General features: G+C 38.5%; 1 protein-coding gene across 4 annotated transcripts in view; it reads left to right on the top strand.

The window, feature by feature from the left end:
* The window catches only part of RAB3GAP2 (RAB3 GTPase activating non-catalytic protein subunit 2), a 100,019-nt gene that overhangs the window by 13,515 nt on the left and 60,321 nt on the right, over positions 1-26,183 (top strand). For all 4 annotated transcript variants that reach the window (XR_007409199.1, XM_049106995.1, XM_025420972.3 and 1 more), the window contains exons 2-7: positions 5,885-5,949; positions 22,306-22,429; positions 23,281-23,362; positions 25,309-25,356; positions 25,433-25,508; positions 25,837-25,938. Coding sequence is in view for 3 of the 4 variants with exons in the window: in XM_049106995.1 (XP_048962952.1) it covers positions 5,885-5,949; positions 22,306-22,429; positions 23,281-23,362; positions 25,309-25,356; positions 25,433-25,508; positions 25,837-25,938 (497 nt within the window). In the remaining variant the exon portion in view is untranslated. The remainder of the gene's footprint in view (positions 1-5,884; positions 5,950-22,305; positions 22,430-23,280; positions 23,363-25,308; positions 25,357-25,432; positions 25,509-25,836; positions 25,939-26,183) is intronic.

The raw sequence follows: 26,183 nt of genomic DNA, 5'->3' as shown, positions 1-26,183 counted from the left end.
GACATCCTTGGGGCGCCTGGGTGGCTGAGTGCTTGAGCGTCTACTTTTGGCTCCAGTCATGATCCTGAGATCTTGGAATCAAGTCCTGTTTTGGGCTCCCCTCAGGAAGCCTGCTTCTCCCTCTGCCTGTGTCTCTGCCTCTCTCTCTGTGTCTATCATAAATAAATAAAATCTTAAAAAAAAATGAATGGACATTTTTTTCTTGTTCCTCCTCTTAGGGGAAAAACTCTGTTTTTCCCACATTTTTCGCTGTGGGTTTTCCATTTGGCCTTTATTATGTTGAAGTATGATCCGTCTAAACTTATTTTGTAGAGGAATTTTTTTTTATCATAAATGGATGTTGTCATTTGTCAAATGCTTTTTCTGCATCTATTGAAATGATCATATGGTTTTTAACCCTTTATCTTACTGATTTGATGTATTACCTTAATTGATTTGTGAATATTGAGCTATCCCTGCATCCTAGAGATAAACTCCACTTGATAGAGAATGATAATTTTAACAGTTGTTAGGAGGTTCTATATGCTGAGCACTGTTCCTAGTGCTTTGGATATAGTAACTCTAACAACTATATGAAGTAAATACAGTTTTTTAAATATATATTTTATTTATTTATTCATGAGAGAGAGAGGCAGAAGGAGAGGGAGAAGCAGGCTCCATGCAGGAAGCACGATGTGGGACTCTATCCAGGATTCGGGGATCACATCCTGAGTCAAAGACAAACGCTCAACCGCTGAGCCACCCAGGAATCCTGAAGTAATACAGTTATCAACTCCATTTTGCTAAAGAGGAAGCTGAGGCAGGAAGAAATTAAATAAGTTGCCTAAGGTTATATAACTCTTTAGGGGTAAAACTGGGTATCCAACCCGAACAACCTGACACTAGAGACCTAATAATTAGGACCTGTGTTGTCTTATACTTGTAGCCATTAGCCGCATATACTTTTGAGCACTTGAAATGTGGCTAGTCCAAACAGATGTGCTCTAAGAATAAAATACACATCAGATTTTGAAGACTTAGTATGGGGTAAAAAGTAAAGTATCTTATGAATAATTTAACAAGATATCATTTCAATATTTAACATTGACTACATATTGAAATGATATCTTGGCTGTATTAAATAACATCTGTTATTAAAGTTATACCTGATGTTTTCTACTTTTAAAATGTGGCTACGAGTAAATTTAAAATGAAATGTGTGGCTTGCATTATATTTTTATTGGACAGTGCTGCTAAGGACAACTTACCAATGAGTCGAGTCTAACTGGGAAGAAGAAATAGAAGGGTGGTGCCAGGCAAAGGGAAAAAAGATATTTAGGATCAGATTAGACTGGCGTTTGTCTTTGAGGGTAGTGTTCACAGAGTGATCCATGGACAGTCTACATCAGATCTGCAGGGTGAGGCCAACCCTGAAACTTTAGTCATCTTTAATTCATTATTTGCACCTCTTGCAGAGTTTTTAGGGCTGCCTAGAGAGAGGAATCTGCAGAAGAGACAGTAACTCTGGTTTTATAAAGGCAGTGAATATGAAACCCAAACTCTTTAATTTTCTGGTCAATTTTGTTGAATTGGACTTAAGCAAAATTAAAGAGAAAAAAAACAGAAAATTGATGACAGTTAAAGATTTGCTTTTCAGAGATTGGGTGTTTGCTACTTGCTTATTTAATAAATGAGGGAAACACTTAAAATTACCTTATAATTTAGCCTTTGACTGAAATGAGTGCCACTTAGCTCAGTAAGCAAACTGGGTAAGTGCCATTAGCTCTATGTTTTAGTGATTTGTTTGGAGTGTTTGGAATGTTTACATTGGATCCTGACCACCCTAAATAAGTCGTAAGTTCTGTTCCCCTTATTCTATAGTACACTTTGGTAAACTGACTTACCTCTTAAGTTGTACCACAGCTTGGTGTTAAAATTCAAAATATCCTATGGGCCAGGGTAATTTTAATCTTTTCTAAGAGATACATGGTGAACTATTAGCTTTTCTTTATAGTAACTAATAATAAAAAGTTAGTGTGATTTTGTCATGAGTACATAGAATTTATAGATCTTAAGGTCTTAAAGTAATGGTTCATATTGACATTAAACAGTGCACAGTTCTTAAATATATGTTAAATATATTGCTTTTATTATCCACAGTCTTCATTAAGGATAAATTAAAAAATGCTGATAATGGGAGCAACTGAAGAATGTCAACCTTCATAGAAAAGTTACCAGAGGGAAAGACTGCCTGAATAAAATTGTTTACCTGAATGGCAACTTGATAAGACATTCACCAGCTTTTTTTTTTTTTTTTTTTATATACACCATCCTTTTTTTTTTTTTTAATAATGTGCTTGGCCTGCTTGCATAGGCATAGGAATAACCTAACCTCGGTAAAGTGCTAAGATGCCAACACTTTTTAACAGCAGACAATAGCTATCAAATAGCAGCCTGCAAAATAGTATCAAGTGATTTTCAACAGACCTTAGGAGGCTACAAAATTTATTATTACTAGCACAGAGTAGAAATAGCCATAAGGGTAGTGCCCAGTTTGCAAATGTTTCCCTTTAAAATAAAATGTTTTCTATTTTTATGTTGACTAGAATCTAGAATGCATTTTATAGTATTATAAATAGATTCAGGATTCCAGACCAACCTTCAAACGCATCTTTAATCTTCCTAATAGTTCTGTTTTACCTTTTAAACTCTGTGCCATGACTTCTTTAGAAAATGTATTCCCATCATTGGAGGAGATACCTGGTTAAGTCCCCTTTCTCTTTTGTTAATAGGAACTTTTCAGTCAAAGGCCTTGAGAAACAGAAATCTCCATAAACACAAATATCTTGTATAAAGAAAGTATTTCTCAAGATCTTTCTCTTCCTGGATGTTTGGAATAACCACATAAAGAGATACTGGGTCTCTGCAGGGGCAGGAAATCCAAATTGGTGCTATCTTTTGATTGTATGAGTCATTTGTGAATTGACTCAGGTACTTTGTATTCCAGTACAGAGGAGAAATAACACATTTTTCATAGTATTGTAGAGCATTCAGCAGAGGTTATGTGCACCAACTAAGCTCTTTGAAGGCTTATTTGCTTTTGTCTCTACACTTACCACAGTGGCCAACACATAAAAGATGCTGTGTTTGTTGAATGGATGATTGAATGAATGGAGTGAATCATTACCTGACCCCATGCTTTCTCTGAGATTGTGGTATTTCGATAGATTCTTTCTATAGCAATATTAAAATGGAATCACAGATTTTAGAGTGATAAGCTTTTTAAGGTTGCTTTCTCAAACAAGAAAAACAGCATTTTCTAAAATTCTGTAGATGGAATGGTTTAGTTGCCATGAGCCCACAATACAGCAGTTGTTTTTGGTGTAGTGGAAAAATTAGCAGAAAAAAGAAATTGCCTAAGTGAATTAGATTGCCAAAGAACAAACTAATTTTCCAAGTTATCAAAAAAATTTCCAAATCTGATAACAGAATGCTTCTATTTAAAAATAATACATAATAATCTTGCTTTGGCCTTGACTATAAGTCTCATGTTTCCTAATTTTTATGCTTCTTCATAAGCCACAGAAGAAGTAGGTAGAGCAGAATACTTGTGAGCTTGGGCTTTGGAACTCTGGAAGCCCTTTTTCAAACCCCACTCTGCCACTTAATTCTCTGTGATCTCGGTCAAGCTATATAAACTAAGTAATCTGGTTGTCTCATTGTAGAAAGGGGATGATAATTCTTGTCATGCTTAAGTGAGTTTATGTCTATAAAGCACTTAGACACACAGAAATGCCGAATACATGTTAGTTGTTACACGAAAACCCCTGTATGTAAGTTGCCCCTTTTTGCCTTTGCTCATGCTGACCTTTCTTTCAAATATATTTGAAAAGTTCCTTGCTGCTTTTTAAAGGCTTAGGTTAAGGTGACTCCTCCCTGTATATTGTCATCCCTCTCATTCTCTCATCCTTTTTGTGGTAGTTGTTATAGTACTCACCGTGTACTATAGTTATGTGTTTGTCTGCTAGTAGACATTAGATCATAAGATCTTTAAAGACAAGGAATGTTTTTGAATTTTTCTTAGTTCCTACCAGAGGGCATGGCACATGGTATTTAACAGAGTATTTGTTAAATTGTTTAATTGACGTGTATATGGAAATCTTCTATAAGTTGTGCGGTGCTAATCGGATGATAGCACTGTTTTAGGACTTAATATATGGCTAGCAATGTGCTTGGCATATTAGGAAGTAGTTTCCTGGTATTTTAGTACCGAAGATGAGAATATTATCACAAAGCTAATTGAGCAGATTCCAAGTGCCAAACTGTTAACTTTCTTATCATCTGTATGTAAATCATTTTAGCAACTTTTAAACCTTATATGTGCTTGAAAGTTTTGTGTCCTTCTTACTGTAAGCATCCTAGATACCAGGTTCAGTCCCATCTTTTGTTTTTTTTAAAAGATTATTTATTTGACACAGGGAGAGAGGGAGAGCGTGCACAAACAGGGGGAGTGGCAGGCAGAGGGAGAGGGAGAAGCAGGCTCCCCCATTGAGCAGGGAGCCCATGTGGGGATCATGACCTGAGCTGAAAGCAGATGCTTGACAGACTGAGCCACCCAGGCATCCCCCAGTCCCACCTTTTAAAATGATTCTTCCTTAGAAATTTGAAGCTGATTGGTTTAAATTCAGTATTTTATTTATATCTTGTATTTTAATGGCTAAGTCTTTAGAACTGAAAACTTATGGTTTAGGCACTGAGGCCTTTGGTATGCTTTTTAATTTAAGTCCTTGAAACAGGGCAGCCTGGGTGGCTCAGCGGTTTAGCGCCACCTTTGGTCCAGGGCGTGATCCTGGAAACCCAGTATCTAGTCCCACATCAGACTCCCTGCATGGAGCCTGCTTCTCCCTCTGCCTGTGTCTCTGCGTCTCTCTGTGTGTCTCTCTCATGAATGAATAAATAAAATCTTAAAAAATTTAAAAAAACAAATCCTTGTAACAGCCCTACTAGATGTAAACACTTTTATTTTCTATGCTTTTATGGAGATAAGTAAAGCTTATAGATGTGGGGTAACTTGATGGTAAGGGCTAGTTCCAGGATACGAACCTAGGCAATTTGATTCTGGGGGCTAAATTTATGGTTTTTCAAGTGCCTGCCCTTTTTATATTTTCTTTGAACTTTATCTGTTTTTTAATTTATTTTGAGTTAATAGATATAAAATGTCTAATATTTGTCTTAGAGTAGTTGCTCAAAAAGTGATAGCTTTATTCCTCTTCTGATATGATATATCATGAGATAAATACAAAGATAATTATAGAAAAGTAATAGGAGCAGTGTGAGGGATCATAATCATAGCTATGAGATTTTTAATTCCTTATTGCAGTGTTTGTTGAACATCCTCTTTTAATCTGAGAAAGTGTTCTTGTGTAAGACATCACAGAGTATCAGAAAATAAAAATCATGAACCTCTTCAAAATTCAGGGTCTTTTTCATTGTCTTATGAAAAACCAGTTACATGAGGACATCTGTATGGAATTTTAGGTGTGTTTTTTTGTCATTGTGTTTAATTTGTCATGTCTGAGCAACAAATGTTTGTCATTTTAAGGATTTTTAAAATTCACTTTTGTGGTTTGGTTTAAATGTGGATAAACCTAACATCCAATATCTTGAGATCAAATGGCTTGCAGTTTTACTATTACATAGGTTGGGAAATTCAGGACAAATGTTTCTTAGTTATTATTACATATAGAAAAATCCTGCTATTATATAGTTTACTTTTTTTCTCCCTTAATACCAGAATAATATTTATATATCAGGTGTTGGTTCTATTACATTTAGAGAAAATGTTTTATAAAATGTGTCAAGCTCTGTATTTCATGTAAGCACTTTTCATCTTTTTTAATAATAGGTAAATCAACAAACTGGGAAGATGATGGTTGGGGAGCATGGGAAGAAACAGAACCCCAAGAACCTGTAAGTCATAAATGTATGCATGTTTGTTGAAAGTGGCATTTTCCATTTGTAATGATGGTGACATATTCCTGTGTTTGGTTGTCATTTTAAAACCTTCGTCAAGAAAATCTTTGTGCTTACTTAATAATACCTATGTAGATACCTTTCTTAAGGACTTAACTTTATAGTTAAGCAGGCTAAATGAAAAATAACTGCTTTGGGATTCTTTCTCCTTCATTAGTTATTATTTTAGACTCCTCCACTTATTTTTTCAATAAATATTTGTCCAGTGTCCACCATATTCTAGGCAATTTTCTGGTTGCTGCAAGTATAGTAATGAGTAAGGTACATGAAGTCCCTGTGTGTATTTTCACCTATGACTAATAGAAAAAGCTAACCTAAACTGACTTAATAACAAGGACATTCATTAGCTCATATAGAAGGAAGTCAGGGTAGTATGGACTCATAGATGATTTGATCAGGAGATTCAACTCTGTCATCAAGGACTTAAGTTCTTTCCTTCTGTCCACCTCTGCATATATGGTGTTGACTTCATCCTAAAGATTGTTCCTCTCATAGATGGCATGTGCCGCCATGTTTCTTCATTCATGACCAGAGGGAGAAAACGACTAGGGCTTTCTGTGATTCTTGTAGGAGCAGGGAACAACTTTCTCAGAAGCCTCTAGTGAACCTGGCCTATATCTCTTTGGCTGGAATAGGCCAGAAACTCATTTCTGAACTAGTCACTGGCAAGGGATATGAGATTTTTCATCAGTTCTACCATTCTCTGGAGGTGGAGGATTAAAGTGTCTGCTTCTCCTGAAGCCCATGACTGGATAGGAGTGGAGTTAATACCCGAACAATACCAGGATTTTTTATGAAGAAAGAAGAATAAACATATATATTGAATAGGTCTTCTTATCATCTCTGTTCCCAGCAGCTTACACTCAAATGGGGAGAGAAACTTTTTCAAAAAGATAGATAAAAGTATCAAATAGTGGTAATCAAAATTACATAGAGGATTCAAATGGTGATGTGGTGGCAAGTGATCAAAGGACTATGGTTGTTTGGGTGGAAGGTTTTTCAGAGGATGGGATATTGAAGCTGAGATCTGAAAGACAACAGGGAGCCAGCCAGGTGAAGGTCTGGCAGTGAGCATTGCAGGCAGGGCAACAGCTCATGCAGAGGCCCCATGGAAGGACTGGGCTTGGAGTTCAGCAGACATGGATAAGGCCAGTGTGGCTTGGCAGGACTCAGGCTATGATATGGGGTCAGAGAAGTAAGCAGGCCTGATGTAAGGCTTTGTGAATTTGGAGTTTATTCTAAATGTGATAGGAAACCACACATAGCTGATTTCTTTTATTTTTCTTTAAAGGTTTTTTATTATTCATGAGAGACACACAGAGGCAGAGACATAGGCAGAGGGAGAAGCAGGCTCCCTGTGGGGAGCCCGATGCGGGACTTGATCCCTGGACCTTGGGATCATGCCCTGAGCCAAAGGCAGACACACAACCGCTGAGTCACCCAGGCATGCCTAATTTCTCATTTTTAAAGGTCATCTTGGCTGCTTTTTGGAATAGGTTGAAGTGGAGAGCAAAAGCTGAAGCAGGGAGACCAATTAGGAGGCTCTCTTGGTAATGTAGTTGAGAAATGATGGCTTACCTTAAGGTGGTATCAATGAAGATGAGAAAGTGAGAGATTCACAGATAAGTTTTAGAAATAATGATAAGACTTTCATGTAAATTGGTTGTGAGGGCTGAAGGGGAAAAAAAACAACAGGGATTAACTTCTTTGATGTGGTGTGGAGAAGGTAAAACATACTTGATAAGATGTTGTTACTCCCTAAGGCTGGGTAATAGATACCATTTTCTTTATCTTTGTCAGTGTTTGAAAATGTCCATAATAAATTATTTTGTTTGTTTTTAAAAATACCCCTCCCAGATATTTGGCTTTTGAGCAGCTGGCTAGATGGTATGTCACTTCTAGAGTTGGGGAAAACTAAAGGAATAGGTCTGGGGGAGAAATGAAGGAGCATTGTGTTGCAGGAAGCAGAGCATGCAAAGGTCATACCAATCTATGGAAAAACTCCAAGGGGAGATTAAGAACAGGAAACCATTTCAGAAGGCCTCCTGAATTGAGATGTATTGAATAGGAAGTAATGCAGCTCAAGGAACTTGGTTATACCATCACTTAAGCAAACACACACCTTGTTCCTTGCCTCTCTAGTGCTGTGTTAACAAGGAGACTCAGCAGTACTCTGTCTCTGTTTTTACTATGATCGACTGTCTTCTGCTTACTCAAGAGTTAGACTATTTCATGACTGTTGTTTATATCTTTGACTTGTCTTAGATTCTTTCTCTGCTTTGTTTCACACCTAGAGCTCATATGAGGATTTGATGGGGTCAGTTCATCAGTATTCAGTATAGGATATTTCCAGAGGGTGGGGCATAGTGTTTATGCTGGGCTACTGCATGGGATGTCAGCCCACCTACCACTGTTGCCCTCTGGCCCGACATCCACCAGCAGTCTGGTTAGCTATGGCAAGAATGGGAGGCAGAAGGAAGGAAGAGGAGAGGTATGTGTAAAGAAGTTTGGATGCTCTACATGGCTTTATGTGAGCAAACCTCTCAGAAGGAGATGACTGTGCTTTGAGAATTTCTCAGAAAACGGTAGTGTAACTAGCAGCTGCTTTGCATGTGGTGTTGGATACATTTACTTTTAGTATTTGTTCTCTAGAATCCTATAACTAAGTGACAACAAGCTCCTGAGTAAGTTTGAAGTTTTCTGGAATAAACCTCACAGACATTGGTTGTTAAAGTGGACACATGTATTTATAATCTCAGAGGAGATTCCACTGGGACAGTTATTGTTAAATACGTAAGATGGTGCTGGTGCTGAGTTATGGCACTTACTTACAGACCCAGAGGTCCACATTTTAAGTGTCTGTTGATACATAGTTGGTTCTTTCTGGAATGGATTTTTACTTGTGAGTGACATAGTTGAGGAATTGTGTGTGAGGCTAGTTTTCCTCACAAACATCTCCTAGATTTTCTCTGATAATTTTAAGGGAGTTAGATGACAGTGTGTCAGACCTGCTTTCTGGCTCATCTAGCAGTGTGCCTTCCCTAAGCATACACTTCTTTATGGCATTATAACCTAACATAGTAGAAAATTATTGCAACTACAATTTGGGGTCAGAGAAGCAATAGGCCTGGGGTAAGGCTTTATGCATTTGGAGTTTATTTTAAATGTGATCAGAAACCACACTATTTCTGTTTTGGAAAGCTCACCTTTGCTGCTCTGTGGAATAGGTAGTAGTGGGTCTTTTTATTAGTTGTGCCTCTCATACTCATTAAGGTCATGGGCCAAGAGTTTATAGTATTTCATTTCGATGTGCCACTTTTCCAGCTGATTCTGGGTGATGTGGCCAATGATTCCTAGTTAGAGTGTGTATGTTTAAACAGACTTCCTTTAAATCTGTTAAAGTGTGCCATTTTCTTTTTATTGGCAAGAAAATCCAAAATCCAAGAGTAACATTTTTTAACTATTTCAGTGAAAGGCTGAAATATGCTTCTACTCATTCCAGAGCACATTAATTTTTATATAATGTAGCACATTTCTTCATTTGGATAAGATTTGAATGTTTACAAATGGCCCATGTGGATGAGGGTAGCTTGTTGTTCTCTTTGTCTTAATTGATTTGCTCACCTAGCCAATTTGACAGATACAGCAAGTGAGAGTTGACAATAATTCTGGGTGTAGCAATCATTCCTAACTGTTCTTATTATCCTCCTATGAACCCTTGTACCTTGTCATGATCTTATGTATGTGGTGAAGGAGAAGGTATTTGAATGACAACAAAAGTGGGCCAGGACAGTGATATTGAGATGTTACCTGGATGTTAAAATGATCCTGCTGTATTTAACAGTGTGTCTTGAATTTGGATCCTGTCCTCCAAATAAGACAGCATCTTTGTTCAGGGAGACTGTTTGGTGAATGAGAACAAAAATGGCAGTGTGGCCAGGAAAAAGGATATGACTTCTGTCTTCTTGCACTGCAGCAGCATCTAGAACTGTCACACATAACATCAGTATGACGTTTTGCCAAGTGAAATATTTTATTCCAGGGCAATTAGAAATGTTAACTCAGCTGAGGTAAGAGATTTCTGTTATTTCTATTGCTGTCTAGGATTATGAACAATTTCAAAGGCATAGCCAGCTCTAGAGGTGTAACAAGAATCAGTAAATTTTGACAGATGTATGAACTGCATGCTCTGGTCAAGGTAAGAGATGTAGCCACCTTATCAGAATGGAGAGGGAACATTGCACTGTTTCTTGTTAGGAACAGATCGTGGACTTAAAACCTGCCCACCCTGAGAGTCTTACTGGCAGGTCTTGTCCACATTAAAGTTGAGGCCAGTGTTGGAACAAGAGAAAGGTCTCAAATTAATTTATGGCTGTGTCAGGGTGCTGTATGTAACTGCAAAAGTAGTATAGGGTTCTCTACCATGGGCCTGTGGTTATCATGACCAGCATAGGAGAGTAGTATGACATGAGAGCAGTGGTGTGTTTTGGTAATAAGTGCTAAGGGAAGAAAGCATGTTCTGATGTTCTTTATCAGCAGAAAGTATACATCCATGACACGGGCAGGCTTCGAGCTTTAAGGATGGCTTCAGTTAGACAAGAGGACGGTTGTCTTTCTCCTGTAGATATTTCATGCCTGTATGAGTCCACTCAGCTGCCATAACAGAATGTCACAGACTGGGTGGCTTAACAGAAATTTATTGTTTCACAATTCTGGAAGCTAGAGGTTCAAGATCAAGGTGCTGTCAGAATTGGTTTCTGGTGAGACCCCTCTTCCTGGCTTGTAGATGGACACCTCACTGTGTCCTCACGTGGCCTGTCCTCTGTATGCAAAGAGAGACAGCAGTGAGTCCTGGTGTCCTTTCTTCTTACAGGGATAACCAGTCTGTCAGATTAAGATTCTGCCCTTATGACCTCATTTAACCTAGTTACCCTCTTACCTCCAAATAACAGTTACACTGGGGGATTAGGTGTTCAACACATGAATTTTGAGAGGATACAATTCAATCTGTAGAAATGCCCCAAATAATGGATCCATGTCAAGCATAATTCTTATGTGTGCAAGTGCAAAGAATAAGGTTAAGGAATTCCTACTTGCCCATAAGTAAATATACTAAAGAATTAAAAATGCAAACAGAACAGACTTTCAAGATGGGAAAAAGAAGGCAAAAGGATATTCTGTACTAAATTTTAGGTGAGCATAATGAAGGGGTAGTGTCTTGCTTGGAGAAATTAGAAAAGAAGAGAGTTTCACTATAACACCTACCAATTAATGATCCTATAATAAATAGTAAATAGCTTCCTTGGTTTTTTTTTTTTTTTAAAACAGTGTTACAAGGGCTGTTAGTTTAGATTATATTTTGTTTGCTTTGGGAAAGAAGTGATTAGAGAGGAAGATTTTTACCTAGCTTAATGCTATAATGGAAATTGAGGCAGTTAAGGAAGAAGCTTGACAAGGTTTAATTTAATTTTAGTTGTAAGGCAGATTAATGAGCTTTCCTTCATTGGTGTATTGAGTCCCAACTGTAGGAAGTATAGAGTCAAGGATTTGTTTGGCAGTGGTTTCTGAAACAGGAAGCACAGAAGGTTCTGCGTTAAGGCCCTCAGTTAAGGTAGAAAGTGGGGAAATTTTCCATTCAAAAGACACTTTAGAATATGTTCCATCTGTTTGCAGAAAGTGATATATTACAGTTTATAGAGGCAATTTGATTTAGCAGATTAACAAGGAATAAAAGCCAGATAGAGGGCCCTAGAGGAATGTTTGTTTACAGACTGAGAAGTAGGATATGGTGTGACCTGATTAGAGATTCTTAGAACATTAATAATCTGGGATAATACTGGAAAATATTTTGCCTTATTTTAGTGTCATTAGACTCTGGCGTCCTCTACCACACAAGAGACATAGCACCAGATTGGCCAGAGGCAGAGGAGAACACTCAAGTGATACTAAAGTTATGTTTAGGTTCTTGTACAAAGGGGGAGATGGCTACAGAGGTTCTCCTTACTAAGGTGGGCTCTCATTAGGACTTTGACATTAGACTCTTAGAAATACCACTTTTGTGGGGTGCCTGGGTGGCTCAGTCGGTTAAGCATCTGATTTAGTTTCCACTTAGGTCACGATCTCAGGGTTCTGAGGGTGAGTGAGTCTTAGGTGGAGCTTTGTGCTGAGCACGGAGTCTGCTTGTTTTTCTCCCTCTGCTCCTCCCCCAGCTGTGTGCTCGCTCATTCTCTCTCTCCTCTCTCTCAAGTATATAAAATCTTTAAAAAAAATTAAAAGTACTCCTTTTGCCAATGACCTTCCTGTTGACATTAATACAAGCTGGATCTAGCCTAGTGATTCTCAGTTGGGAGGTGATTTTGTCCCCTTAGGAGACAGTTTACAATGTCTAAACACATTTTTGGTTGTCACAGCCTGGGGGAGGTGTATCTAAGTGGATAGAGGCCAGGGATGCTGTTAAGCAACTTAAAATGCACAGGGTAGCCCTCCAGAATAAACAGTTGTCCAGCACAAAATGTCAGTTGTCCCAAAGTTCAGAAATCTTGGTCTAGCATATTGCTTTCAGTATAACTCTCGATCCTTCTTTCTGCCATTCATCCTGTCTGCTTCTAAATTCCCTTGGCCTTGGGGCACCTTCGTAGTGTAGTCCATTATGTGTCCAGCCCTTGGTTTCAGCTCCGGGTCCTGAGATTGAGCCCTGCTTTGGGCTCTGCAGTGAGTGCAGAATCTGCTTGAGACTCTCTCTCCCTCTGCCCCTCCCGCTCATGCTCTCTCTCTTTCTCTAAAATAAATATTAAAAAAAAAAAATAAACAAAATCCCTTGGCCTCTTTTAGGGGCTTCAGAAATTTTGATCTATGTGGCTATTAATTTGTTTTTAGTAGATTCTAGTCAATTGGTTTGCTGGCTTGAAAAGTGCAATCAAAAGATTATTTGCCAACAAAGAAAGGTGACTGTTAGTATTTCTTCAGTGTTTGGCCACAGATCAACCAGTAGTCCAGGCTCAGTCTTGGTGGCATTATTTATGCCTAAATGTTTGAGGGAGACTTCTCTTTGGTCTTCCTGTTGTAGCCAGCCATCACTGTTTGATGCTCTTGCGTGCTCTTCTTTTGATTTCACATCTGCACTCCTCAGGCCCTCTTACAGGGTAGCTTGTTTGTGTTGGCTTAGTGCTGGGCCCCTGGTCCTCTGCCAGGGAGGGAGGGACAGCGATCTGACTGTGCAGTAGGGCAAGGGGTCTGGAGACCTGACTGCTGCTCAAACATACTTCAACCAGGTGTCCAGATTTTAGCTGCATTTTTGCCCTTCCTTCCCCAGTGCCCTGGTACTGTTCTTAAGCCTGTGGACAGTTCTGTGGTGCAGCTGGGCTTGTTGCTGCTCTTTCTTCCCTTCAGATTTTAGGAAGTAGTTTTCTAGGGACTGGGAAATCAGTTGGCACCTGCCCTTCTGCTTTCTAGCTCTAAGAATTTTGTGGCTTGTCCCCTAACCCCACCCTCTGGCCTCATTCTTCTTCCCTTACTGACTTTTGCCTTTAAACTCTGCTACTGCTGTTTTTAGTGGGGTTTTCCCATCACTGGGAAGAGTGAGGATAAAATTCAGGTGTTTCTTTTTTTCTTTACCAGAAAATTCTGTGGGCTTTGTGTTCTACTCCTTCCTTTTTCCAGTTAATATAATTGGGAGATTTTTCCCTGTGTCGGCAATATTGAAGTTTTGTATAACATTTTGTTTGGGAATGAAAAGTCTGCTACCTTAAAAAACATTTGAGAAACCTGAGCATTATGTATGTTAATAATAGACCAGAAAAATGAGAAAAACCCATTTGTATAGTTGTTTACCGTTTGTTTCAGAATTGCTGCAGCACGTAGGTCTCTTGGTTTAAAAAGCGTAGATGACCATTTTACATCTACAATTTAGGTAATAAACAACTGAGAATTACATTGAATGGTCTGACTGTTCCGTGATTTCACCTATGAAAGCACAATGACAGTGACAGTATAAATTGCAGATGATAGACTTACAATGCTAAAATCGAAACCTTTGAGAAACGATTCTGGCTACATCAATGGCCATCTAGTCACCACAGTAGCTGATAACACCAAAAAACATTTGCCACTATGTTTACAGAGTAGTAATTTACCAGCTCTGTGGCGGCTAGACATAATTGAAAGGCTTGTTAAATTACTGCAGTTTTTTACCATCTGCTGCATTGTGAAAGAATAATCACTTGACAAATTTGTGGGCTTAAAAATCAAAAGAAATATATTTTTAAAAATATATGTTTTGGCTCTAGTTGTTTAGACTGAATTCCTTTTTATAATCTTCATTGGTGGTGGCTTCAATAGTTGTGCAGATTAAGAAACATTCTTACTGGTCTCAATTCAAAGAAAAATCCTTGAAGTTTGGGCCATATTTAAATAAAATAATATATTCTCTCCTTCTGTTCCCCAAACAGGGATAATGTTTTATAGCTAATAGATAAATTTAATGTTATTTATGTTATAATGTAATGATATAATAACCAGGTAGGTACTAGTTTTTTGTAGAAAGCTAAGGTAAGATAGTCCTTGGTAGGTAGTGCTGTTTTTGTTTGTGGGTTGTTTTTTTTTACTTTTTATATGTCCTTGGGAAATTATCTTTTCAAATGATGCTGTTTGTTTAGAATCAGTAGCTTCAAGGGGGCAGTATTAGTGATTACAGGCCCCATTATTGTGGAGAAGGTTCTCAGAAAACCTAGGCAGATGCCCTTATGGTAGAAAGCAAAATGATTAGCTTGCATCTTGTTAGTCACTGAATGTATGCTGATGCTCTGTGTGACTTTATATTCTTATAGCTCCTTTCCTACCTGAGCTCTCTTGATGAATTGGAAATTTTGTGTGAGTAAAATTCTTGTAAAAACCAGTGCTAGTTCATGGGATCCAGCCTGGAAGAGATTTCCTCATCTCTGCTGTACCAATACTTTCATCCAGGTACTTTTGCTTGGACTTGAGGTTCCCCTCAAAGATCTGACCCAAGAATTCCTTCAAGAAGACCCACATTCTGTTTGTATTTCTGATATAAATATTTGTCTGTTTTCCTTCCTGGGGTTCCTTTATCAACTATCTAATTTAGGGCTCCCTAGCCTATCCTCCAGCCTTGCTTCTACCCTCTATTGCCTAGAGCTGTGGTTCTCTGCCCAGGGGCAGTTTTGCCCCCCAAGGCATATTTGGCAATGTCTGGAGACACTGTTGGTTATTGCACTTGAGGGTACTACACTACCATGAAGAATTATCCTATGCAAAATGTCAAAAGTACTGAGAAACCTTTGCTTAGAGCAATGTATTTCAAACTGTTTCTTGACTTTGATAAAATCACTGTGTTGTGTCTTGACCAGCACTTTTGAAATAATGAAATAAAATAGAATTTTAAAAATTTGGAGTACATCTCAGGTTGTAAGCGTAGATATTATTTTGGGCATCTTTTGTCTATTTTGTTATGGTGCAGTGAGGAAGGGGAGAGAGGGTGAGACCAGGAGGGATGGGGGGTTGGGGAAGAAGAAATTGAAATCCGTTGGGATGGGAAATCATTTTTATTGCTACTTGTGGAAGTTTCTTTTTTTTTTTTTTTTTTTTGGGGGGGGGCATACACAAAGAGAGAAGATTTGACCAGATAGCTTCATTGCTCAAAAAATGCTTCAGCGAGTGCCGGTATCCTCAAGATCAAGTGTGAGCATTTCAGCATGGTAGATGAAAGCTCTTCGTCACCTACCTGCTGCCGCTGTGTCCCCCTTTACCTTACACTTTTGGACTCTGCTTTGACAGCAGCTCCTTGCTGGCTCCTTTGCCTCTAGGCCTTCAGATATGTTGAGTTCATGGTTTTCTAGAGAAATACGACACAGGGGACTAGTCTGGGAATGTCTGCCTCCTCTTCCTCTCTGCTGCTGCCCCCAGTCTGGCTACTTTCTACTCTCCCAGCAGGATTTAGCTTAGGAGTTACATCCAATAGGAGGTTTTGTTGTTATTGTTGACATCCTACCCCCCTCCCCCAACCCAGTCTGGTTTGGTGAAAATTCTCTTCTCTCTTCTTTCTGCCCTAACACAGGGCTGGCACACAGAAGTGTGTAGCCCTACTGGAGTATATTGTGGAGGATAGATTAAAGCTGGGAGAAGGATGTGAGACCACTGAAGATCTGGTCATCCTCAGGGATTTTGACCCACAAACAGTTGCTTCATTCCTCCTCTTATTTGGATTATTTGTCCAGACCCCTGATTTTAGAGGTTAGGAACCAGAGTTGCTAGGGAAAGTGTCCAAGGACTATATGAATGTGTATTACTTAAATTTATTACCTATGGCATTTGTGTGGTTAGCGACAGTCCACTTACTCTATCCAAGCCTTGGTTTCCTTTCTTGGACAATGAAGATTTTGAATCAAATGATCTCTGTGGTTCCTTCTGTTTCTTTATACGACTTTGCAATCTCACCAGCTGGCTGAGAGAGGTTATGACACATATGTGAGGGGGAGATTGTTGATCCCAGACAGACGGTTTTGGGGTCTTTGATCATACTGTCTTGTACCTACTACTACAATTTCTTAATTTGGTGATGAAAAAAATTTTTTTTACAGGGGACTCTGGGTGACTCAGCTGGTTAAGCATCTGATTCTTGATTTCAGCTCAGGTCATGATCTCAAGGTCCTGAGGTTGAGCCCCTGTTTAAGTCTCTCTCCTTCCCCCTTGGCCCCTCCTCTCCCTCTCTAAAAATAAAATAAATAAATTTTTACAGTATGTTTCTTTGGCTAGATCAGTAGTTCTCAACTTCGGGGCATTTTGCTCTGCAGAGTACATTTGGCAACATCTAGAGACATTGGTGGTTGTCCCAACTGGGAAAGTGCTGTGGGTATTTGGTGTGTAGAGGCTAGTGATGCTGCTGAGTGTCCAGCAATGCATGGTCCAGCCCCAAATGTCAGTGGTGCTGAGGCTGAGAAACCCTGAGGAACTATTAATCATCTGTTAAGGTTTTAGTGCTTTCAAGGCAGAGCTTGACTTCATATTTCTTAACATTTATTACAGTATTCATGACTTTTTAAATTTAATAAATACTCCATGTACACTTATTCTGTGTTTAATTATATTAAAAGGGAAAAAGCTATTTAATGGCTCTCTTTAAAGAGAGACTAGTTGAACAAGAATATTAAATATGTGATAAGCCTTTGCAGAAAAGGTTCCCGCAGTCAACCATGTGGCTGAATTGGATTAGGTTAGACCTCACTTGATCCACATCACTTCTTTACTTCTTCAGTCTCTGAGGGGCACTTGCCTTTTGGTCTACAAGTGGGGGAGCTTCTCATCATCTCTTTAGTTCTGGATGCATAGCAGCAGGCACTACACCTGGTTACTCCAGGTGACAACAGCAAGGAGAGCAGCAGGTAAGATCCAAAGGTGCTGTGACTGGTGTGCTTAGAGGGACCAGCTTCCCTTGGCAGTGCAGTGTGGGAAGCAGCACAGAGGGTTGGCACTTCAGGGGAACTCCAAAGCTTGAGTGCACATTCCTACCCCATCTGTGTAACCCCGGGGGAGGCTATCTTGATAAGTATCTGTTTCTCCATCTCAAAACTGGGAGACTAACATAACCTTTTGGGAGTTACCATAAGAATTAAGATTTACGTGTAAAGCACTTACCACAGATTCTAGCACATAGTAGATATTTGCAAATGTTGCAGGGAACATCTTCCAAATCACTGATACGATGCCTGTGCATTTGCCTTGAGTTAGGTTACCAAACCCAAAGTCACATCAGTGCCAAATGTTTTGTCGATAGATAGGCTCACAGACCTCTACTCAAGATGGTGTGGAAAGATTTCCTTATTGTGAGAAGAGATGTCTGTCACCTTACTGTGGCCTGGTTTCTACACACCAAATTGCTTGGGTCCAAAGTAGCAGACTCTGTAGAACAATTTAGGACACGTACTTTTCCATCCTTTTGTTCTTTATTTGCCTTCATACATAACATGTTCATTGTTGATGTGCCATCCTGATATACATAGGGATTTTTTTTCTCTTTTTGAGGTTAAAGATTTATTGAAAGAAATTCGATTTATAAAAGGCTTCTTCTCCCACTCTCCCGGTGATTTTCAGTTTTACTTCCTAATACTCTGGCATAATTGACCCTCTTTGGCAAAATAGCTAATAAAGGTTATGGAGAAACAACTAGTTATGGTGAAACAACACATTTTTACTTCTGTGTATAAGTTTAAGGATATTATTCGTTTGGTTACTGTCCGTAGGGGCTTTTAATCTTATTCAATCTGATACATTGAATAGTGTGTCTTACACACAAAGAATGGTGTCTTTGAATCACATGTGACCAGGAGCTTTTGGCTGTGTAGGTGTCTCGCTGCCCCCATGCCCTGCTCCGTATGACTGGGCATCACAGAACTATCGAGCTTGTGTTAAGAGCTCACCACCATTGCATTTCATGATAAGCTGGCATCATACCCAAGCAGCAGGACTTAAATCTAGAAATTTATGGTGTATCAAACCCTATTGGTGATAACGTAATGTAATATAACCATATGGTAGTATATTCTAACCTATTTTTAGAATGTGTACCTCCTGCTTGGATGTGCCCCACTTTACCATGGCAAACAGGGCAGAGTGGCTTTTTGTCCCTCTCTCGTGAGGAAAGATGGAGAGATAGAGAGGTCATAGAAAAGAAAATGCAGTGAAGAGTGACAGAGTTTGGTTTTCTCTCTCTTTCAGTAAAACCTGAAAATGGTTGAATTGCCAGAAACTAGATTGCTAATTCATGTGAAGTTTCTTTTTTCTGGCTTCATATTCCTAGAAAGGTACATTTATGAGGTGGCTAAGCAGGGTTAGGCATGGAACCAATGATTGGGGTGTAGTTTATCTGAATTTGCTTCCAAGTGGTATTCGTTTCTCGTGCTTTCATCTTGATTAGTTCTTACAGGGTAAAATTAAAATTCATGCTTGCTTCTGGGATCACTTGTAGTCCATCTGCTAGGATGGTAGCAGACAGAGCTGAGTTCTAGGCCCTCTTACATCTCTCTAACTTGTATTTTCCATGGTTATGTCAACTGGAATCTTGAACTGCTAAATCTTAGTATTACTTAAGGGAAAATGTTCCAGAGGATACTATTACTTAAAGATACTAGCTTTGAATCGGTTGCTCACTGGCATACAGGGTCGTGAAAGAGTGATTGTAGGCTATTCCACTATCTTTGTGAATACAAGAGACGTGGGAATGCTGTTTCCACTCATCTGTGTGTCAGTGGGCTATGTGATGTGTGGACTTGAGTCCAATCAAGCATGGGCATGGCCAATTAAAAGGCCCGGAGTCTAGTGTGGGAGAAATAAAACCACAGTAAGTAGGTAGAGAGTACTAAGACTTTTGATTGCGATGAGTTTGAAAGAAGGTTAAAAAGTCAGCAGGATGGAGGGATAAGAACTGGGACTTGGGACAGAAAGGAAGAAGAGGGAAAGTACTTTTGAAGGATGCCAGGAGAAATGTCTCAAGGACACACTGGCTCACATGTTCAAGCAGTGTCTGTGGGAAGGTTAGCCTGGGATAGAGTGATCGGTAATAGTAATCCTTTGAGAAAAGTCTTTCATTGACTGTGAGACTAGAGTCAAATCACAGGCTAAGACAGGCTTCTTTTAGAGCTGTTACAGCTCTATACCAGGATGAACAAGCAGGGTGATGGGATGGAAAGACCACCTGAATTAAATGTCAGGAGGCTTGGATTCTAATTTGGGTTCTGATACTGATTTTGTGGCAGGAAGCATATCCTTAACCTCCCCGAGACTTTTTTCTTCATTATAAAATGAGGTTTTGAACCAGTTAGCCTTTAAATGCCTTGGATCTTATTCTATTCTTTTACTCTGTGTCTTTTCCAGCAAATATAAACATGTAGATCTAATCCTTGTTAGTGGCATTATTTTGAAAATGTAAGAGAGAAACAGAAATAATGTGCTTTCATGAAAAGTAACTTTTAGATAATTTTCAGGATCTATTGTTTGAATATCATTTGGGAAATGTGATAAAAGGAGAAAACCTGATTGTATAGAATTTGCTAAAATTTAAGCTGTCTCCTTTTTTCGGAGCAGTGTGTTGATTCTTTCATATTGCACTGAGATGGAAATTTTAAAGTCTGAGAGTAATCAGAGTTTTAGGCACCTCTGATTTCTTCCTACAATACTTAAATATTCCTGGTGTGACTTGCCCTGCTTCTAGCCACCTACCTGAAGATGAGCTACTCTAATCACTTGAAAAGTCCTGAACCTCAGAGTAGGTGCAACTGGAATCTCTGTTATTAGGGAACACAGGGCAGCGTTGCCTTCAGCTCACAGCTGAGCCACTAGGAGTCGTTTTGGGGTGTGGGGGCCTAAACAGAAATTATAGGCCCAGGGTAAAATGAACTACAACTAACCTTTACTTTATTACTTTTATCTTTAGAGGACGAATTTTCTCCCTTATTTATATATAGAAAATTACACAGTAAGAACAGAAAGCTGGATAGTAAAATTCCTTAAAAAAATGGAGTAATAAAAAAAAATGGAGTAATAAATAAAACAAGGAATTTTTCCAATATTCCCCTTCTCCCTATCTTTCAGGAGAGGATGCAGCTTCCTTACTTTGCTCACTTTGCATAAGAAGAAGGTTCAAGGTTTATTTGATTCCTATTTACTAAGTTTTAAAAAGCATAAGTGTATAAATTAAAGAAAGAAAGAAAAGTAAGAGGGAGGGAGGGAGAGGAAGAAAGGAAGGGGGGAGGGAGTGAGGGAAGAAAGAAAAGAAAAAGAAAAGGAAAAGAAAAGAAAAGAAAAGAAAAAAGCAAAGGAGGGAGGGAGGGAGACTGCCTACATCCTCCTCTCTCCCCATCTCTCCCTGATTAATTCAGTCTAAGAGTCACTGGGTAGGGCTGAGGGTAGGAGTCCCTATGACAGAAAGCTTAGAAGCCATAAGAGAATAGATCAATAATTTACCTACTTGACATTAAAAAAATTCTACATGGAGCAAATTCAGCTGCCACATGGACTGGCAAGTCTTAATGTTCACAAGGCTAATTTTCTGTATATGTAAAGAATATATATACACAAATATACAAATAAATAAGAAGAATAGCAACCCAACAGGAAATCTGCAAAGGAAAGGAACAGACTGGTGGTCCTGTTCTCAATAAGAAGGCAGTATATTGAGATACCATTTTCCATCTGTTACACTAACAAAGATCCAGAAATCATCTTTTGAAAAGTCTGTGGGGAAGCAGACACTTTCAAAGCTTGCTGGTTGGAGTATAAATTAATACTACCTCCATGGAATGCAATTTGGAAGTACCTAGCAAATTCACTAATACGTATTACCTTTGACCTGGCAATTTCACTTATAGGTATTTATCCTACTAATAAACTCCTGCACAAACTGGCAGGAGTATAAGGTTTATTCACCATGTCATGATTTGTAGCAGCAGCAGAGTGTAGACATCACAGATGTCTACAAATAGGAGACGGGTTGAATTATGGTGTGTCTATACAGTGGAATACTATGCAACTTAAAAATAAACTTCATGGGAAATGAAGTCTGAAATATATGTTAAGAGAAAAACGGTATAGAGAAGTGTATAATGTGCTACCATTTATGTAAGAAAAGCGGGAAAAGAGGAGTAATCTATTTGCACAAACTGTCACTAGAAAAACATACTGATCACACTGGTTGTCTCTAGAATGAACAACTAGGAGGCTAGAGTATTAAGAGTATGAGAGAGACTTTTCAAAGACCTTTTTAGATCTCTTGAATTCTTAACCATGAAGATTTTCCTCTAATTATTTTATAAATCGTTTTTCAATTAAAAATGAAAACACCTTTCAGTTCAAATGAAAAACTTTCAGGAGAAAGTATCACATTTATCACATATTTTTATTGATTCTACAGCCATAAGCATTAGATAATTTTTGCTGTGTAGCTGCAGATAATTTAGCTGTCTCTCTGAATTTAGATTATTCACTGAATTTAATGTCTTACTAGTCAATATGTGCTCGTGTTAAAATTTCTTGCATTAATATTTAAAACTGAGATTAGTTTGTAGTGGCTATTTTCTTTCTTGGTCATCTGTGACATGTTTTGATAAGGAATCTTACTGAGACTTTTAAAAAGAAATGGGAAGATGTTGTTCCCCCTCGTCCCTCAAGGCAGATAGACTGAGATGCAATACTCTGGATATATTTGAATACACTCAAATATATTTGAGTGTAATATTTTGAATATAATATTCAATTATTATTGAATAATTGAAGTTTTACCCGCAGGAAGAAGAAGGAAATAGTTGCAAAACACAAAAAACTTCCTGGCTGCAAGATTGTGTTTTATCCCTATCTCCAACCAATGATCTTATGGTTATAGCTCGAGGGCAAAAAGCAGTCTTTCTAGTGCGTAAGTACTCTTATTCTTTTCAGTGTACTTTATTTTAATGCATAGAGTAGGACAGAAATGGATTAAGTAGAAAGAAATCATGTTACTTATGTTGTATGGATTGTATGGTGGCATTCTATAGTGTGATTCCTGTTTTGTAAAGCACTTTTTATTTGTGTGTGTTTCTCACTTTCTTTTCTTCTTTTGGTTGATTGTTCCTCTCTTTTTCTTTCTTGGCTCAGATACTTTAGCTGTGGGTCTGTTGCACTTCAGAGACCTAAGCAAGCATTGCCCAGTTCTTGCAAGGGGCAGTCAGAGCTGAAAAGGCTGCTGACCCCTTTTTAGTACTAATATGAATGAAGTGATTTTCAACCATGACTTGAAAACTCATAGGACTCTAGTTTCTTATTTGAGGCATACATTTTCAGTTCATAATTTCCATTGAAGATTAAAATTAAGATTTACATATGAGATGAAAAACCTCATCAAAATCAGATCATCTAGTAAATGGCTGTGGAACGGTCTTAAAACCAAATTTATCCTCCTATAGCATAAATCTAATAAAAAAGTAAAGATGAAAGTCATTTTATAAGTACAACAGATGGGGTGCTACATAAGAATTAATAACTCTGTTCTGCAAGAACTAGGACATTAGATGAATTTAATTGGAGGAAGGAGAGAATAAAGGAGAGTAGCCTGGGTTGAGTTTTATAAAAATCTTTTAAAATCTCTTCAATGTTGGTCTATAAAGAGACCCAAGCCCATTAATATAGAACAATTACATTCTGTACTCATTCTAAAGAGAAACCATGAAATTCATAAATCATTGTTTTAGTATACTGTAAAGTGATTTTATATGATAATTTTTTCAGCAAAATGGAAGTACAGTGATAAAGGAAAGGAAGAAATGCAATTTGCTGTTGGCTGGAGTGGTTCTTTAAATGTCGAAGAAGGGTAGGTACTAGTTAATTTTTTGTTTCCCTGTGCTTTAAACGTGTATGTGAAATTGTTTGATCTCTAAGAAGTTTCACCACTGGGATATGTAGTGAATGTATATTCAACCCAAACTAGAGGTTGTAGAGCATGATTTGGTCAGCAAATTTAAGTTATGTGATTACTTTTTTTTTTTTAAACTCCTATTTGCAGGGGAGATTTAAAGAAGAATTCAGAATCCCTTACTTTCTACATTTTGCCATTTCCTGTGTTCATCACTAATTTTATTTCACCAAAAAGTCAAAGGCAGTCATTATTTTCTCTGCTTTGGTGGCATTGGCCTTGTACTTAAAGGGGACAGTACTCCATTAATTCTTAAAACTCATAAATACTTGAGAAAGGCAAGATAGTCAATTCAGGTTCTTAAGGACCCAGGAAGGCAGTTCTCTGGTGTGATTATATGGTGGAGCTGCTACCCTGGATCCTGGAGCCAAAAACTGTTTTCACTTTAAGGTGTATGGCTGAAAGCTGCCTGATGAGAATGAGTAAGATCTTTTAGACTTTGGGTTTAGATAAAAGACAACCACGGGGAAGCCCACGGGGAAGCCCAAACCAATAATGCTTGGCACATTGTAGATATTCATTGGAATGTTTTCTACTCTTATCAAAACAAATGATAGTATTTCTCCTTAAGTCATTTAGTCTAGCATTTTGACGACATTTATGTCAGAGATGCAAAGCAAACACAATGGTTCAATTACTTTAAAGACAACAAACAAAAGATAAATTTTCTTCAGTGGTTGCCTAACATAATGTATGGGGCAGGAGTGTTTATAGTTTCTTGAATAAGCTGGTGATGGGTCCTGAGGGTTGACAGGTTAAATTAAAGTCAGTCAGTAGGAGTCATTTTATTTTTTTTTTTATTTTTTATTTTTTTTATTTTTTTATTTTTTTTAGTAGGAGTCATTTTAATTTTGAGGCTTAGTCTCTGAGCTCCTGACAGATTTTTCAAGTCCACATGTCACAAAGAGAATCTTTTATGTAACATCCAGTGGAGCATGTGCTGAGAAATGGGTTGTCTGGGGGCAATTTCTGCAAAATATCAAGGAAGAAGCCAACTAGTTAAAATGCAGTTCATCCTTAGAATAATGTACTTATAGGAATATGGTTTGCCTGTAATGTGACTGACATTCCTCCCACGCTCTGCCAGTGCTTTGCTGATGGAGAGGAGAGGGGGGTAGGAAATGACTGCTCGTGATGATTTGCTGTTTCTCAGTTTTGTATATAATCAGTTGTGTACAGTAAAGTTTTGCTTTCTTTTATGCTTTTTATGACAATACAGAGTGAAAAATACTGTTTTTTATTGCCCTCAGGAGAATGTGACTTTACCTTTTATGTGAATGATATTTTTTCTTTTTAAGAAAGAGAGAGAGCACACACCATGAGCGAGGGGGAAAGAGGGGCAGAGGGAGAAAGAGAATCTTAGGCAGGCTCCATGCTCACTGCAGAGCCCAATATGGGGCTCAGTCTCATGACCTTGAGATTATGACCTGAGCCGAAATCAAAAGTTGGATGCTGAACCAACCCAGCCATTCAGGCATTTTTTTTTTTTTTTTGAGATTGTATTTATTTATTCATGAGAGACACACGGAGAGAGGCAGACACAGGCAGAGGGAGAAGCAGGCTCCCTGTGGGGAGTCTGATGCAGCACTCGATCCCAGGACCCTGGGATCATGCCCTGAGCCCAAGGCAGACACTCAGCCACTGAACCACCCAGGCACTCTTATGTAAATGATTTTCATGATTCTACTTACAGTAGAGTTTCACCATATTTTTACTTATGCACTGAATAAAACTGGTCCACAGAGCTCATGTTCCACTGGTTGCCCTTTAACATTAAATTATAGGGAAATAAAAGTAATTGATAAATTCATTAAATAAGCATATAATTCTGCTTTTCTTTTTAGAGAATGTGTAACCAGTGCTCTATGTATCCCACTAGCAAGCCAAAAGAGGTAAGGATAAATAAGTTATTTGTTTGCTTTGCTTTGATTTATGAGCTATTAAAATCATAAATTTTGTTTGTAACAGGAGTTCCACAGGGCGTCCTGACTGGACCTGCATTGTGGTGGGCTTTACTTCAGGTTATGTACGCTTCTACACTGAGGTGAGTGTTGTACAGTAGAGAACACCACTTGACTGGAATATCTAGTTATGCATCCCTATTATACTTGTTCCTGACTCATTACATTACCTGGTGCTTGGGAATGCGTAGTTGCTGCTTCATGGGGGTGGAAGCAGGGACGGGGAAAGGTTGTGGTGGAAAGTTCTGGTAGAAGCTCTAGAGAAAAGGAGCTGTATTCTTCTGAGAGAGAGTACCTAATATCCATGGAAAACTGTTGGGAAATGACAGTCTTTACCTGGCCATGCTTGTTCCGGTCTTTTGGTAAGAAATAAGAAAACAAGCAAGGCTCTTCTCTGTGCTCCCTCCCTAGAATGGTGTGCTCTTGCTTGCACAACTTTTGAATGAAGAGCTGGTGCTACAGTTGAAGTGCAGAACCTATGAAATCCCACGACATCCTGGCGTGACCGAACAGGTAGTGTAAAAGATTGTGTTCCGAGTAATAGTGGCTTTACTTTGAGGTAGTGTTTTCTCTCTTTATTGGGAAACTTAAAGCTGTCTTTGTCTTGGGGCATAGTTAGTTAGCTGTGTTGTCATATTCCGGAGATATAACCTGTTTATAACTGAGTAAAGAATCCCAGGCTTGCTTTTACTTATTTAATGAAATATCATACATTTTGTTCTACAGTACAATAAAACACTTTAGTCAGAAGCCCAAAA

Source organism: Canis lupus, chromosome 38 (assembly GCF_003254725.2).
Source record: "Canis lupus dingo isolate Sandy chromosome 38, ASM325472v2, whole genome shotgun sequence".
Taxonomy (NCBI): domain Eukaryota; kingdom Metazoa; phylum Chordata; class Mammalia; order Carnivora; family Canidae; genus Canis; species Canis lupus.
This window is presented reverse-complemented; position numbering and strand designations above follow the sequence as displayed.